General features: G+C 38.9%; 1 protein-coding gene across 1 annotated transcript; it reads right to left on the minus strand.

Annotated features, from left to right (window-relative positions):
- Window positions 1-11,908: 11,908 nt before the first annotated feature.
- LOC113291007 (5'-3' exoribonuclease 3-like) lies at window positions 11,909-14,477 on the minus strand. Its single transcript, XM_026540589.1, has 2 exons — window positions 14,459-14,477; window positions 11,909-13,304 (listed from the first exon to the last, which is right to left on the minus strand). Exons 1-2 carry the CDS (start codon window positions 14,475-14,477, stop codon window positions 12,013-12,015), a joined length of 1,311 nt encoding a protein of 436 aa, XP_026396374.1. The 3' UTR covers window positions 11,909-12,012.
- Window positions 14,478-14,750: the final 273 nt, after the last annotated feature.

Raw genomic sequence — 14,750 nt, forward strand, 5'->3', positions numbered from 1 at the left:
TTTAGGTCACGCTGGGTTCTACCGGCGATTCATCAAAAACTTTAGCCAAATCTCAAGACCTTTGTGTAATCTACTTGTCAAAGATGTTGTCTTTAACTTCGATGCTGCTTGTGTGAAGGCATGGGAAGAACTCAAGACTCTCCTCACCTCAGCTCCTATTGTCCAACCACCCAACTGGGAACTACCGTTCGAACTCATGTGTGATGCCTCTGATTATGCCGTTGGCGCTGTTTTAGGACAGCGTGTTGATAGACTACCATATGTGATATACTATGCTAGTAAAACTCTTAATGATGCTCAACTCAACTATTCGACTACCGAGAAGGAGTTACTTGCCGTGGTATTTGCATTAGACAAGTTTAGATCTTATTTGATAGGATCTAAGATCATCATATACACTGACCATGCGGCTTTGAAGTATCTTCTTTCTAAGAAGGATGCTAAAGCTCGCCTTATTCGATGGATACTCTTATTACAGGAATTCGACATCGAAATCCGTGATAAGAAAGGTTGTGAGAATGTGGTTGCTGATCACTTGTCCCGATTAACTAGTGAGTCTATTGATGAATCTGAGCTGATTAGAGAATCATTCCCTGATGAACAATTGATGTCTGTGTCAAACCTTCCTTGGTTTGCCGACATTGTTAACTACCTTGCTACAGGTAGAATGCCCTCACATTGGTCGAGACAAGACCGCTCCAAGTTCTTGGCTGAAGTTAAACATTTCCTTTGGGACGACCCATATTTGTTTAAGTACTGCCGAGACCAAATCATTAGGAGATGTGTACCCGACATGGAACAAAGATGTGATATTTCTGTCATGACCAAGCATGTGGAGGGCATTTCAGTGCCAAGAAGACCGCTGCAAAGATCCTGCAGTGTGGGTTTTACTGGCCATCGCTGTTTAGAGACTGCCATGAGTATTGTATTGCTTGTGAGCGCTGTCAGAAACTAGGAAGTATCTCGAGGAGAAACATGATGCCGTTGAATCCGATTTTGATCGTTGAGCTATTTGATGTGTGGGGGATTGACTTTATGGGTCCATTTCCTATTTCTGAAGGAAAATTATACATCCTAGTTGTTGTTGATTACGTTTCGAAGTGGGTTGAAGCTGTTGCAACCAAGACGAATGACCACAAGGTGGTACTCTCATTTCTGAAGGAGAACATATTTTCACGTTTTGGTACCCCTAGAGCTATAATCAGTGACGGTGGTTCACATTTCTGTAACAAGTACTTTGAGTCTTTAGTACGCAAGTATGGCATAACCCACAAGGTTGCAACTCCGTACCACCCTCAGACAAGCGGACAAGTAGAAGTTTCTAATAGGGAAATTAAGCACATTCTGGAGAAGACGGTCAACCCGTCAAGGAAAGATTGGTCATTGAGATTGAATGATGCTTTGTGGGCCTATAGAACAGCTTATAAGACACCAATTGGCATGTCCCCTTATCGTCTGGTGTATGGAAAGCCATGTCATCTTCCTGTGGAATTAGAACATCGAGCTTACTGGGCTATCAAGAAACTTAACTTTTCTCTCGACAAGGCGGGTGCACAACGGAAACTTCAACTCAATGAGTTAGAAGAATTAAGGAATGAGGCTTATGACAGTGCCAAGCTGTATAAGCAAAAGATGAAGTTGTTTCATGATAAGCGTATTCTGCGCAAGTCATTCACACCGGGTCAGAAAGTTTTTTATACGACTCTCGGCTGCATCTTTTTCCAGGAAAATTGCGGTCCCGATGGACCGGCCCATTCCTAGTACGCACGGTATTCCCTCATGGAGCTGTGGAACTTGAAGATGTCTCCAACAAGAACATTTTCAAAGTGAATGGGCAGCGATTGAAACCGTTCCTTGAACCACTTCCGCCTGACATTGAGGCAACCGATCTGGAGGATCCCGTCTATGGTCCTGATTGGTCCACCCTTGTACATAAACCAGGTTGAACGTTCCATTTTATTTTATGTTTTTCCTTTTCTGTACAGTTCTTTTTTGCACTTTTAAACATTGAGGACACTGTTTAATTTAGGTTTAGGGGTGATAATCAGTATATACCCTTATAACATGCTATAATTGAAAACAAAACTCCTCCCTCTTTTGAAAAAAAAAAAAAAAAAAAAAAAAAAAAAAAAAAAAAAAAAAAAAAAAAACGATGTATATATTCAGAAAAATACAAAAAAAATCAAGTATTTATCAATTCCATCATCTCTTGTTCCAAAAATAAAAAGAGAATAGTCAATGTAAATAAGAGTCATGTAAATAGTCATTTTGTTGTTTCATTGTAATAAGCAAGGAGGGTGTATGCAATTGATGTACAACGCGAGTAATTGTGAAATACCTCCAACTCATTCACAATTCTCGTAAAGTCCGGACAGCTAGCTAGATTTCGACCTCGGTTCTTAGCCTGAGAAACTATCTCTTGGTGATTAGTAGTCATAACTTCAGATCTTTCTTTACACATGTGTAGATACACTTTACACTCTTATCACATGTTTTTTTTTTGTTATCAGTGCTAGGATTGTGCCTTTGATAGCTAGATTGACATCTCCATTTTGCTGTGAGCTTAAACTGTTTTGCACATGTCACATTTGATGGAATCTGAGCTTATATTTTGACCTAGAACTTTGTAGGTACGTTCTAAGCAAACCTTCACGAGACTTCAACTCGTCCACTAGGGACACTTAGTGGTTTAAAAGGCTTAGTGCATACGCTAAATGCATTCGAGAGACCAGCGACAGTGGTATAGTTAGGATTTCCTTAATTTTGTTTTACTTGAGGACAAGTAAAATTCAGGTTTGGGGGTATTTGATGAGTGCCAAATAATGTACATATTTATCCCTTTTTGTTGGCCTTTAACTCATCTTTTGCGCAGTAATTCTACATTTTATCCCATATTCTGTATTTTCATTGTTTTCAAGAATAAATATTTTTCTTACTTAATTTTGCATTTTTAGGTAATAAATAAAGTTTGGATGAATTGCGGAGCGAAAAGAGAAGAAAAGTAGTGAAAAGCCGGGAGGAATTACACAAGGAAGCCGCGAAGAATGTCGTGCACAAGACCAAAAGGCTAGAAGTGGGCTTGAAGAAGAAGAATTGTTCTTAAAGAAGATATGGGCCTGGCATACCCAAGGCCCAAAACCCTCACCCAAACCCATTTTCTATATCCAAGCCCGTCTCGGATTTCAGCCGTCAAATCGAAGCATTTCAGCATCCTACGGTCGCTCCTATGCCTGTGCATCAAATCCCGATGATTCCGCTAAACACTACAACACCTAACCTAATCTCGCACCGTAGACTTCGTTGTATTTTACATCCTACGGTCGCTACAAGATGCTTCTTTCTTAGCCGTCTGATCCACCTACCATCTCCATATCCAGCGGCTTCAGCTCGTGGTACACACATCTTGATACACCCGCCTAACACACTAATACTCGAACCCTATGACCTAGCCAAACAGCTCCCTACCCTAACCCATATCGAGCACCACCTTCTTCTTCCTCTCCCCCTCTCTGCAACAGAACCACCATACCTTGCCGTACCACCACCCTACTACTTCCACTGCCATCGCCACCACCTACACCAACTCCACCATCTCCATCATTACCCGACACGACCCATCCCCCTAATTCGAAGCGCTTTAACCTCTCTCACCAACTGACCTAGGTGAGGGTTGATAAAACACCTCAAATTAGGGAGCAATTGTAGCGATTGGGAGCAGGAGAAGAACCGAGAGAGGCAGAGAAGACATGGGGCAACGTCAATTCAAAGTTTTGGTGAGTAAATTTCGGAAATTGAAAACCCTAATTTCAATTCTAGGGTTTCGGAAAAATTGGGTATTTGGTGATATAAATAGGGGGTGATGTAGAGGGGTAGAGGGGGATGATCTCTGGACTAGCCAGAAAAACATTTGTTCTGTTTTATGTCACAATTTCAATTTCAGTTACTGCATGACAGTTGATAGTGAATGTTATATGATGTTTTGATTTTTATCTTCAATGTTGAGAATGTTGTTTCATTTATCATATATTATGAATGTTATTGTTGTTATCATGAGTAGTATGAGCTAATTAGCAACAAGCTAAGGCTTTGATGAAGCCTTGGTGCACTGTCAAATGGTAAATTGCTAGGATAGGATGCCATATGCTTGTTTTTCTTGTGCATTGGGAAGAAAGCAGTGCTATGATTGCTTGTGATTGATTGTGCTGTCAAAAGACAGTCAATACTAGGGGTATTTCTGTTAGCAAGCTGTTTTTCTTTCCTTTCTATTGTATGCATAGGACTCAACTCAACCTAGGAATATGCTATTTGATTAGGACACAAGGTGGAATCTAAGCCTTAGCTTAGCCACAATTCCTTTCTTCAGTCATTTACAATTCCTGCTCTGCTTTTATTCACTGCTTAGTTACATTCCTATACTGTTTTGCTTAGTTCTTGCATTTTGAAGCCTATTGTGCACTGAAGTCAGTGCACAAACTCACCTCTGCCCTTGGCTTCCAAGCCTTGGTTCTTAGCTGTTTTCTTTGCTGCTTTGCCTTACCTTGCTGCTTTGGTTCTTTACTTCTGCCACTTTGTATGCCATATTGCTTTGTCTTGCTCACTGTCTTCATTGTTAGCTTAGGTTTCTCTTATAGTGCTCCCACTCCCTGTGGACTTTCCCCTGCTTTCCTTCTATTCTATAAACTTGGCCTTGTATACTTGCAAGTTTCTGTGTGTTTTCCATTGGCACACCAATGTGCAACACATTCAAGTTAGCTACCATATATATGTGTGGAACCGATCCCAGTACCTAGTAAACCGAACTTTGGAAAGCTAGTGTGACTATGCACAATACTCACATGGAGATAGAACCGAAACTTGTTTTGGTAGAACCGTAAAACCCATGATTGGTGATTGAGTGTTCTTGATCAATCACATAGTTCTTGAAAGTCATATGAACCAATTCTAAACTTGTTTGGAAGTGTGGAAAATTGGTTTCAAGATTGTAAGTATGAAAGAGGACTTACAGAGTAAGGATGTCGACATACTTTGAACACGTGCAATAACGCTTATCTTTAATTGTTCAAAGTTATTCCTTAATAGCTAAAGGAAGAAAATCCCAGGATCGAAACATAAATAAGTTAAGAATCTTTTATTTAAGGTTTTTAATTTTATTTTAGGAAACCTAGAATTAGTAATGTGCATTTACTAGTTGAAGATTTTCCAAAGAGATTTTCGGTCATTATTTTGGACATAGCATTTCCAGGAATTATGGAAACCGAATTTGGAATATATTGCATATCTTGAGAATATTTTCGGTTTTGGAAATTCCTTGGTGTCCAAACTTCCTTGTATAATACTTGAAGTTTGCATTTATAGCAAACTAATCCTTCTTGACAGCAAACTTCCTCGGTTGTGTTGTTACTGGTGAAGCCGCCTATTCGGAGAGGAAAGTAACCTAATTAGGCGAAATCTCTTACGACCGCTCAGTTTAAAGTCTTCTTTGGGATTGAGAATCTCTATTAGTACCGATGGTGGGAAACTAGATAATTGCGGTTTATCTTGTGTTTTCTATTGATTTGATTGACTAATGGTGGTTGAACTTTGATTTCACCTAGTTTGTTTATGCTTGAGAATCTTTTCTTCTGATATAAGATTCACTCAAACTATATCGAAATCTCGAAAGGGATCTTTAGATTGTTTGTAGATCTAAAGACTCTTGTGATAATCCATTGTTAACAGACTCCGTTCTGTGCATGATTGATCATAAGAGATTCAAGTTGTTGTGTGCAGGTATTTATTGAAGATCTAAGAAGATTTGAAGACAAAGAAGATATTGAAGATTTCTGATTTGAGGTTCATAATCTTTGGTGTGCACAATACTTGTTTCGGTGTAGAGGATCCAACTATAATCGGTTTATCCTTGTGGTAGATTAGATTGATTAGTTGTATAGATCGGCATCAATACAATTCTTGGTGATTAAAAGTATTGATTGCAAAATCTTAACAATTACCTTTGGTAGTTGAGAATAAGATAGATCTAAGAACATGACGAAGGAGTTTATCGAGATATACAGAAGAGCCTTTGTCGAACTCACATCACTTGGTTGAAGAGAGTTGCTACCAAACAGATTTGTTGTTCCTTTACTGTTTGGAATATGAACCAAAGGAATTGTTCCAAGTACGTGACTTATTCATAAGTTGGAGGCGTGGGAATACAGACGGAACTAGGTGAACTATAGGTTTAGTTGCTTGGTCTCAACTATACGAAGTTGGTTTAATTTTGTGTAGCGGCTTAATCCTGAGAGTATTCAATTCTGGACAAGGTCCCGGGATTATTCTGCATTTGTGGTTTCCTCGTTAAAAAAATCTTGTCGTGTCATTTACTTTTATTTTCCCCATTATAATTGTTTTATTATAATTAAAGTAAATTACACAAACATTAATTCCTATTTTACTTGATAATAATCCTATTGTGGTTGGTTAAGTCCGAACCTCTTATCAATTAAACATACTTCGTTGTTGTATTGTCTCAATCTCGTATCCGTAGACGATCACATGAAGTGTGAACCGATTAGTTGTATTGTCTCGACTCAGTCCATAGACAATCACTTTCGGAGAAAGGACTTATAGATAGGAAAAGTTTTAGCTTGAGGTATATTTGGGTACCCTCGCCTTTTCATACATGCACAATAAGGAAATAATACAGGTTAATAAAAATGTATGTGAAATAAATAAGATAGATCAAATATAAGGAAATTATATGAAACATCTGGATACGATTTGAGGGATATTTGAAAGGGTGCTGCAAGATGGAGGAGTATATAAAATCAACATGGGAAGTTTTCTTTTTTATGTTTGAAGGAGAGGATAAAATATGGTAAGCTTTTTGATGATTGCTAATCCCAATGAAGAGATATACGTAAAGGAGATTTAGGAGAATGTTTTCCCTATTGCTCAAGACATAGAAATTTCTAATGATGAGGAGGGAGATATACTATTGCCAGGAGAGTTGTTCAAAATCATAAAGCAAGTAATGTTGAGGCTAAAAGAAGATGGAGACAAAGAAAAGAAAGTATTACTAGATAGAACAGAATGAGAGTTCGGAGGATCATCCATGGCGGAATATGCATGATATTGTCTTTCCAAAGTCTTTTTGAAAATGCTTGGATGGTGGAGAAATTTAAGATTTGGAGGGGAGGGTTTTGAGAGTTGAGGGTGATCAAAGTTTCTGAATAGATTGACTGTTGTTTTACTTTTTTTTTCCTTTGTACATTGATTGCTTAGTTGTTGTTGTTTTTTGATTTGTTGTTTGATTGTGTAGTTGTTCTTTAAGATTAGACAGAAGAAATTGGAAATGTTGTGGTAGATCTCTAAGATTATGTTTCTGTTTTTTTGATCTCTAAGATTAGACGGAAGATTTTTTTTAATTTTTAATTTTTTTTTGAGATTGTACGTCTGCTTCTTTCTCCAACACACACCTAAATGATGACATGAAAAACTCAAAGAAAATATTATCAAATAACGAATTTTAGATCAATATGTATGATAAAATGTGTACAATGATATGCTTATAATAAGCAACGATTTAGGCTATAAAATCTACAAATAAATGCAGTCCAACCAGTGTAGTCAATTTCGGCCACTACGGCCGATATATGTCGATATTATTGGTTTCGGCACTTGTGCAAGACGAAAGCCACTATATTGGCGATACCAAATATGACCGACAATCTCGGTCAGTATACACCCCTTCGGCCTACATATCACCGATATTTCCAGTTTAGAATCGATATTGTTTATGTGTGAATAATATTTGGTATAAATATTATAAGTATTAAATTTAGAACCGATATCGCGTCGATATTTCAACGACAATATCCCCGATACAAAGTTATATCAGTATATCGATCCCGGTCGAGACAAATCGATATCTGATATAACTACACTGGTCCGACTTATTTTTATTGGTTTCTATCATAGTCCTAACATCATTCTCTATCTAGTTCTATTTTGCTGAAGGAGCGATGAAAACAGAAACATCTCTTTACATCGACTCCAAATCAACAATCATTTTCCTTGTATCCCACCGAGTTCAACATTATTTTCTGTCTAATTAGAATCAAAAGTAATTTACACTTGATAGACCTTCCAGAAGGAATAACACACCAAGTTTGGAGATGATTATCAGTGATCCTTTTCTCGAGAAGGTATGGATGGTACAATTAGAAAGCCGAACTTCTAGAAGACTAGCCCCACTTTTCCTTGGCATTAGAAATCATTTCTTGTGAAGAGATAAAAAAGACCTGACATATGTGTAGAGAAGGATAATAACTAAGTGAGTCAGATGTGACTTGTTTCAATCAAAATCTTATTAGATGCTTCCAGAAACCTTTTGCTCTTTTCTCCACTCTCTTTCTTCTTAATTTCTCTTCTTCTCCGGCGACTCTCTTGTTTCATGGGTGCCCACTACTCGTACTCCAACTTAACATATACATCACCGTTAATTTTTTGTTGGATTATACTCAATTGACTCGTAATAAAATTAATAAACAAACCCACAAAACAAAACTAACTAGGATGCAGGAACAGGAGGCACCGTCGATTTTATTGTTACGGTGACAAATCAGTAGCAGGCCTGCAATCTAAAAAAAATCTCCAAGTTAGAATCAGTAAATCACCGACCCACGAAGCCAAACACTTGTTGAGAAAATGATATATACAGAAGATAAGAAAAGGACATCATATGACAATAGAAAAGAGATTTAATTTTCTCTAAAGCATGCAAGTTATGTCGTATTTCAATTTTGAATCAGATTTTCTGGAAAAACAAGAAGAGTAGGGCTATTCCAAAACAAATCTTTACAGAGATCACAACGGCTGGTCACTGCCATTCCAAACATAAAACATAGAGCAAACATGTACATTGAATCCTAAGCATGTGGTTGTAGGGCAAATATTTTTATTTTAGCCGTTGCAATTTTTGGATTGATATTACTAGGCCAACATTAATCTGTCAATTCAGGCTCTGCAGAGACTAACTCTTGATGAGTTGCTCGTTCGATGGCTGAATTTGTTGGATTAATCCTGGCAGGACAAGATACATTGGTAGAGTCATTAAAATTACAAACTTCATATGCTTTGACAGTGTCAAAAGCAATGCAGGAAATAAAAATCTAGGAGGTTGGTCAGTCCAAGAAAGTGTGCTATTTGATCGTCGCCCTTCTTTTGCTAACAAGTTTGCCACCTTGTTTGCGCGTCTATCTACGTACTGAAAGCCTTTAAAACAAACTAATTTAGCTGCTACTAGTTTAACTTCTTCCAAGATTGCTATGCATTGCCAGTTTACAATGATTGCCTTTCCTTGTAAATACTGTATGGTTGCCTGGTTATCCCCTTCTATCGCCAGATAATGAATATTATGTATGTTGGCCCATTACACCGCCTTTAGCAGTGCTACAACTTCTGCCTCTTGGGCTGAGAAGGTCCTGCACCATCCACATTATGCTGCTTGAAAGGTACCCTATTGCTGTGATTCTTGATGCTGCTTCTTTTAAGCAGACTTTCAGTAATTTAGATTGTTATCCCAAATATAAACAAAGCACGGTAGAATTTTAAAAAAAAACCAAAGAGAAGGGAAGCAGACAAAATCAATTAACAAAGAATTGCAGACTTATAAACAAGGCTATGTATAGTGTAAAAGATTACTAGGATTTGAGTTAGGGTGAAGGAGAAGCAATAAATGAAGACATATCTGGGCCTTCTGTTTTCCTTTTTCAGCAGCCTGGATTTGGAGATGTTCAATCATTTCATTTATGGGAATTACGGTGTCTTGATTTGGAATCAGTGAGAAGTTGCCATATTGGTTAAAAACGTTTTCGTTTTGAAATTCATTTTCAGTAGCATTGAAAAAATCATTAGATACCATCGAACTGAAAGGGGAGATATCAGAATCAGAGAAAGACATTGAGAATGCCGCATTTCCTTTTGGGGTTACCATCCTTTGACCACTAGATTCGCTCGGATTAGCAGAAGTCGACGAATCGGAGAAAGTAATACAGAAAGCAGGCTTAGGGTACTTGCAGTGTTCTTGAATTGCCTCTTCAGGTGTGAAGAATTGTTCAATTGAATCCTCTAAATCAATGTTTCCTGAACCGAGAGGGATGTAGTTATCGTCTTGATTTGGAGAAGACCAAATCTGATTTACAACATCCTGGAGTAATCCTGAGTTCCTTATTTTGTAATCCGAATCTGAGATGTCTTGGTATTGATTGGAGTTGAAAGTAAGAGGAGGAGGAGGGGATTCCCAAATCCTAAGGCGTTTTCCCAAGATCGAGTCATTGCGATTAGATGATTGAAAAGCCTCATCGGAGATTGTCGGATCTAAAGATGAAATTGAAGATGAAATATTGATAGGTATGTGCTGAGAAGGGATTACTGAAGAGGGAGATAGAGAAGAAACAAACGAATCGTTGCCTGCATCAGAAACCGTATCTCTATCTATCTGGTCATTAGTTAGCACCTTAAAACCCGATGCCCAACTCTGTGATTCGACCTCCGATTCCGATTTAGGACTTTCGTCATAAATTTCTTCTAAGCCAAAGTTGTATTTAACAGCGCATATTTCTTCTGTATGTCCTAGTCGTTTACAATGATTACACACACGATATGGCAGGTCCATGTAAGTGAAGCTAATGATTGATTCCGGGTGATGACCGACTTTAACTCTAGTAGAAGTTATTAACTGTTTTTCAATGTTAATGTCTATCCTTACAAAGACATCTTGACCCGGTTCAGGGTGTGCATTTATAGGGTGAATCTTTGTTACAAAGCCTAGGTGAGTGCCTATCTGTGCTATAATAAACTCATCAAAATGAAAAGGTTGGAGATTAAGCAGTTTAACCCAGACAGCAATAGTTTTCAATATATTTTTCTCGATTATCATTCCCGGACACATCTTGCCACAGGAAAGGCATCCCCATACATATGCCATGGTGCATTTACAAGTATGTTGAACATGGCCTCTTTGTCCGAGAATGAGATTAAGAAAACATTGCAGCCAATTTGTTTAGTTTTAAAAACTTTTTTCTTTCCCCATCTCCACTCGAGAGCTTTTGCAATGTTAGTTTTCGAAAAAAAAAGTTGTCGAGAATATCCTAACAACAATCGAGTTTTCATTGGTAAAACCTTTTAGGAGAGGCACCGGAAAGGGAAGTAGTTGAGGTTTAAAGCATTTCCTTTTTATTGGTGGCTCAGTCCGTCTTTATGGGTTCCGAACTCATGCGACCGAAAATGATGAGTTGTTGCGGTGACACCATAATGAAGAAGAAAACAGAAGTACAAAAGATTTGGTAAAAGAAACTCTGTCAAGAAGAACCTTCTTGAAAGGCAGAGACTTTAACTTTCAGATGCAAATTGAAAAAGACCTCTCAGAGCCAAAGAGCCATAAAGCAGAAAAAGACGGAATGAGAATAAGACTTTAACTTCTCGTAATTTTTTTATAAAAGAATTTCGAAAAAAAAACTAATAAGCTACGATATGATGGCTTATCAGCTGGCTAGAGTGATGTACACCATCACAAACTCAACGCGTGTCTTTGCTAGGCTGTAAAACTGAAATTTATCTCCAGTTTAGAAAAAAAACTTATTTTTTGGTTAAAAAATGCATTTAATAAACCAACGAATCATCTTAAGCCACGTATTGTACTCCCCATTTATTAGGAGTCTCTTTGACAAGTACATGATATAGAGAAGATCCTGACAAATCCGCAAACAAAAGGTGGCAATACATTAACCCATTAATTGGGACCCTTCTTTAGATAAGGGCTGTCCGCCGCACAGTAAAACTTTTAAGATAAACGCGCAAATTGGAGAAGTAAACATTACCCCCTCCTAGAGCTGGCAAACGGGCGGGCCGGGGCTGGCTTGTTACGGGTTACACGGGTTCGGGTTAACACGGATCAAAACCCGCGGGTTGATATTCTTCACGGGTGGTCATTTCTTCAACCCGCACCCGTAACGGGTTAAACCTGCGGGTTTACGGGTTAACCCGTTTATGGTCTATCTTAAACTGTAAACTGTTATTGACAAATTTATGTGCTGCCTCCCCAAGATGTCGACCAGAACCCCTTCCATTTCCGTGGTGGTTGTTTTTCCTGACATTTTCCCATGGTTTCCTTCCATTATCTTCATGCCATAAAGTAGGTGGTGGCTTCAAATCTTCTACTTCGACCATCCTCTTTGAGAAGATAACACCAGCTGAAGGTCGAGCGACATGAGTATGTGCATCAGGAAGTCTGTAAATAGCACAGATGACTTGATTATTCATAATATCGTCCATTCCGGGAACAGGCGATTGAAAGACCGGTGGGCAACGATCTCCATTACAAAGAGATATATATCCATTCATCCCGCCACTGGCCTTGGGGTCAATTTTTTCTTTCACTTCAGCCCCTTTTTTGTTAGACAACTGATCAGCGAGGCAAAATATGTATGGAGAGAGCGAGTTAGATGTCGAGATGAACAACATATTTTCCATGAAGCTGTTTCTTTTTGCTTCCTCCTCTGTCAAAGTATGTTCCACTTTTTTTATCTCAGCAAGAAGACGACTTTCATCAATGAATGGTAATTTAGCGATACCCTTCCATGCAAACCGCTTGCCATTCATGTCAACTTCAAAATCAGTCGGATAAAAATCAATAATCGGTGAAGTTGGGCCAGCCATCAATTTCCTATAATGCTCAGGTAGCGCATGGGAACTTGCAGCTGGAAAAACACCTTCATAATAATATTCCATCACCCAGCACAAGCCTTGTACGTATTTTAGAACAACATCTTTTCGTACTGCTTCAATCTCATCAAAGGTTTCAACTGAGAACTTTTCCTTGTAGTACCTTTCCTTCCACCCATCCTCACCCAATCTCACCTTGTCTTCTTCTTGGTCATCTCTATTCAAAAGGTCTGACTTCTCACGAATTAAGTCTTTAAGCTTCGCCTTCAGCTCCTCTTTGTTGTCACGTGTCTCCAGCTCTAAGCTATTTTCAGCCTCAACAATGGCTGCACCGACAGATCCCCCTGAATAAGTGTGTCTTGCCACCTTTCCTGTTCGTTCATATGGAGAAGGCAACGGAGCAGAAGCAAGACGAGAGCCCTGAAACCGAGCAACTGGGACAAGGGACTCAGGCTTCACCGTAGGTTCCACATTATCACCCCTTTGTTTCTGGGCTTTGTCACGCTTGATTCTTGCCGCCTGCCGCTGACGAAGTCTAGCTCTTTTGGTGAAAATTACATCCTCATACGACCCCACTGCGGGTATATATCCTTTTATACCTTTAACGTACGGATAAGATTAACCCTAGAATAATCTGACGGTAGGGATTAAATATAACTTATTAATTAGGTGTTGTAGACGGGTTGACGGGTTTAACCCGCGGGTTTACGGGCCGGGACGGATAAACCCGTTTTCTCACAAGCCGCTATTTCTCCAACCCGCGCCCGGCTTGTTTAGGACCAAGCCAAGCCGGGCTCGGGTTTTCACGGGCCGGGTACGGGTTAATCCGCGGGTTTCAGCTTGTTTGCCAGCTCTACCCCCTCCAATGTTAATAGACTTTCAAATTTGAAATCGTTGAGACAAATATCATTTTAATTTTTATAAGGCCCCTTAAAAATATATATTTTTGAAACCAAGAACAAACCTGCCGGAGATTAGATTGAAAAGGCGGAAAACAGAGAAAGAGATCCGGATTACCGGAAAAGTTATTGTTACTAGTCTTCTCGACAATCTAAAATGAAATGTTTAGCATTCCGTATTGCGAAATAACAATTAACGATACCCTCTCAAGCACAAAAGATGTAGAAGTTAAAACGATTTTGCGTTGTTTTTGTTATAATAAAAGCAAGAAAAAAAGACGATCAGACTTTCAATTTCAATTCGAAAACAAGGTGCATCCCCCTCACCCTATGTGTAAGTGCTATAAGTAGTGTAATCGATAGTGACTCTTTAATCTATTCTCTGAAGGTGTTTTTAGAAATCAACAGAACCAAGAATCGCTCAACCCGTCTTCCGATTTCAATTTACCTTGCCTACCGGTGTAATCATATTCTGTGAAATACCATTAGCTGAAATAGAGCAAACGATTCAAGAGTTTTATGATCAAGAAGCTCAACAAGTGATTGTCACCTTGCCTGCTCCTGTTTTCGATGCTGTTCCTCTACAAGCTTATGTTATGAATGATCAAGATGGAGGTTTTATTATGTTGCAATTTTTGGATAGACTCAGTAAAATAAGCATTTCTATCCGGTAGGCAGTGCAGCAGTGGATTGCACTTCCATCACCGTAACTGATCACATGTTGTAAGATATATTGGACACACCAACTAAAAGAAAACGATGTTGTGTGTACATATTTCATCATCAAACACGTGTATGTGAGAAGACACGCGGAGAGCATGCGGACCAACTCATCAAAACATGATGACACACACCCACAGTCAAGAATCCCATCCCGTCGACGTCGGATCTTCGCCCGAACAAATCCAAGTGCAGAAGTTAAAAGATGTACCAAAAGCACGGTGTACTGCGGGGCACCAAATAACTCCTGAAGAGTTACTTTATCTCATCCCCAAAAGAAGCCAAGATCAACGGTGAAGAGAAGGTTGACTGACATGGACGTGACAGGGGTAGAAGACACTTGTCTGACACGAGCATGCGTCTCAACTACCCGCATTAAACACTTTGAACAGTGTACGTGTCGATCAACCCGTGGAACGAACGAGG

Source organism: Papaver somniferum, chromosome 6, assembly GCF_003573695.1.
Source record: "Papaver somniferum cultivar HN1 chromosome 6, ASM357369v1, whole genome shotgun sequence".
Classification (NCBI taxonomy): domain Eukaryota; kingdom Viridiplantae; phylum Streptophyta; class Magnoliopsida; order Ranunculales; family Papaveraceae; genus Papaver; species Papaver somniferum.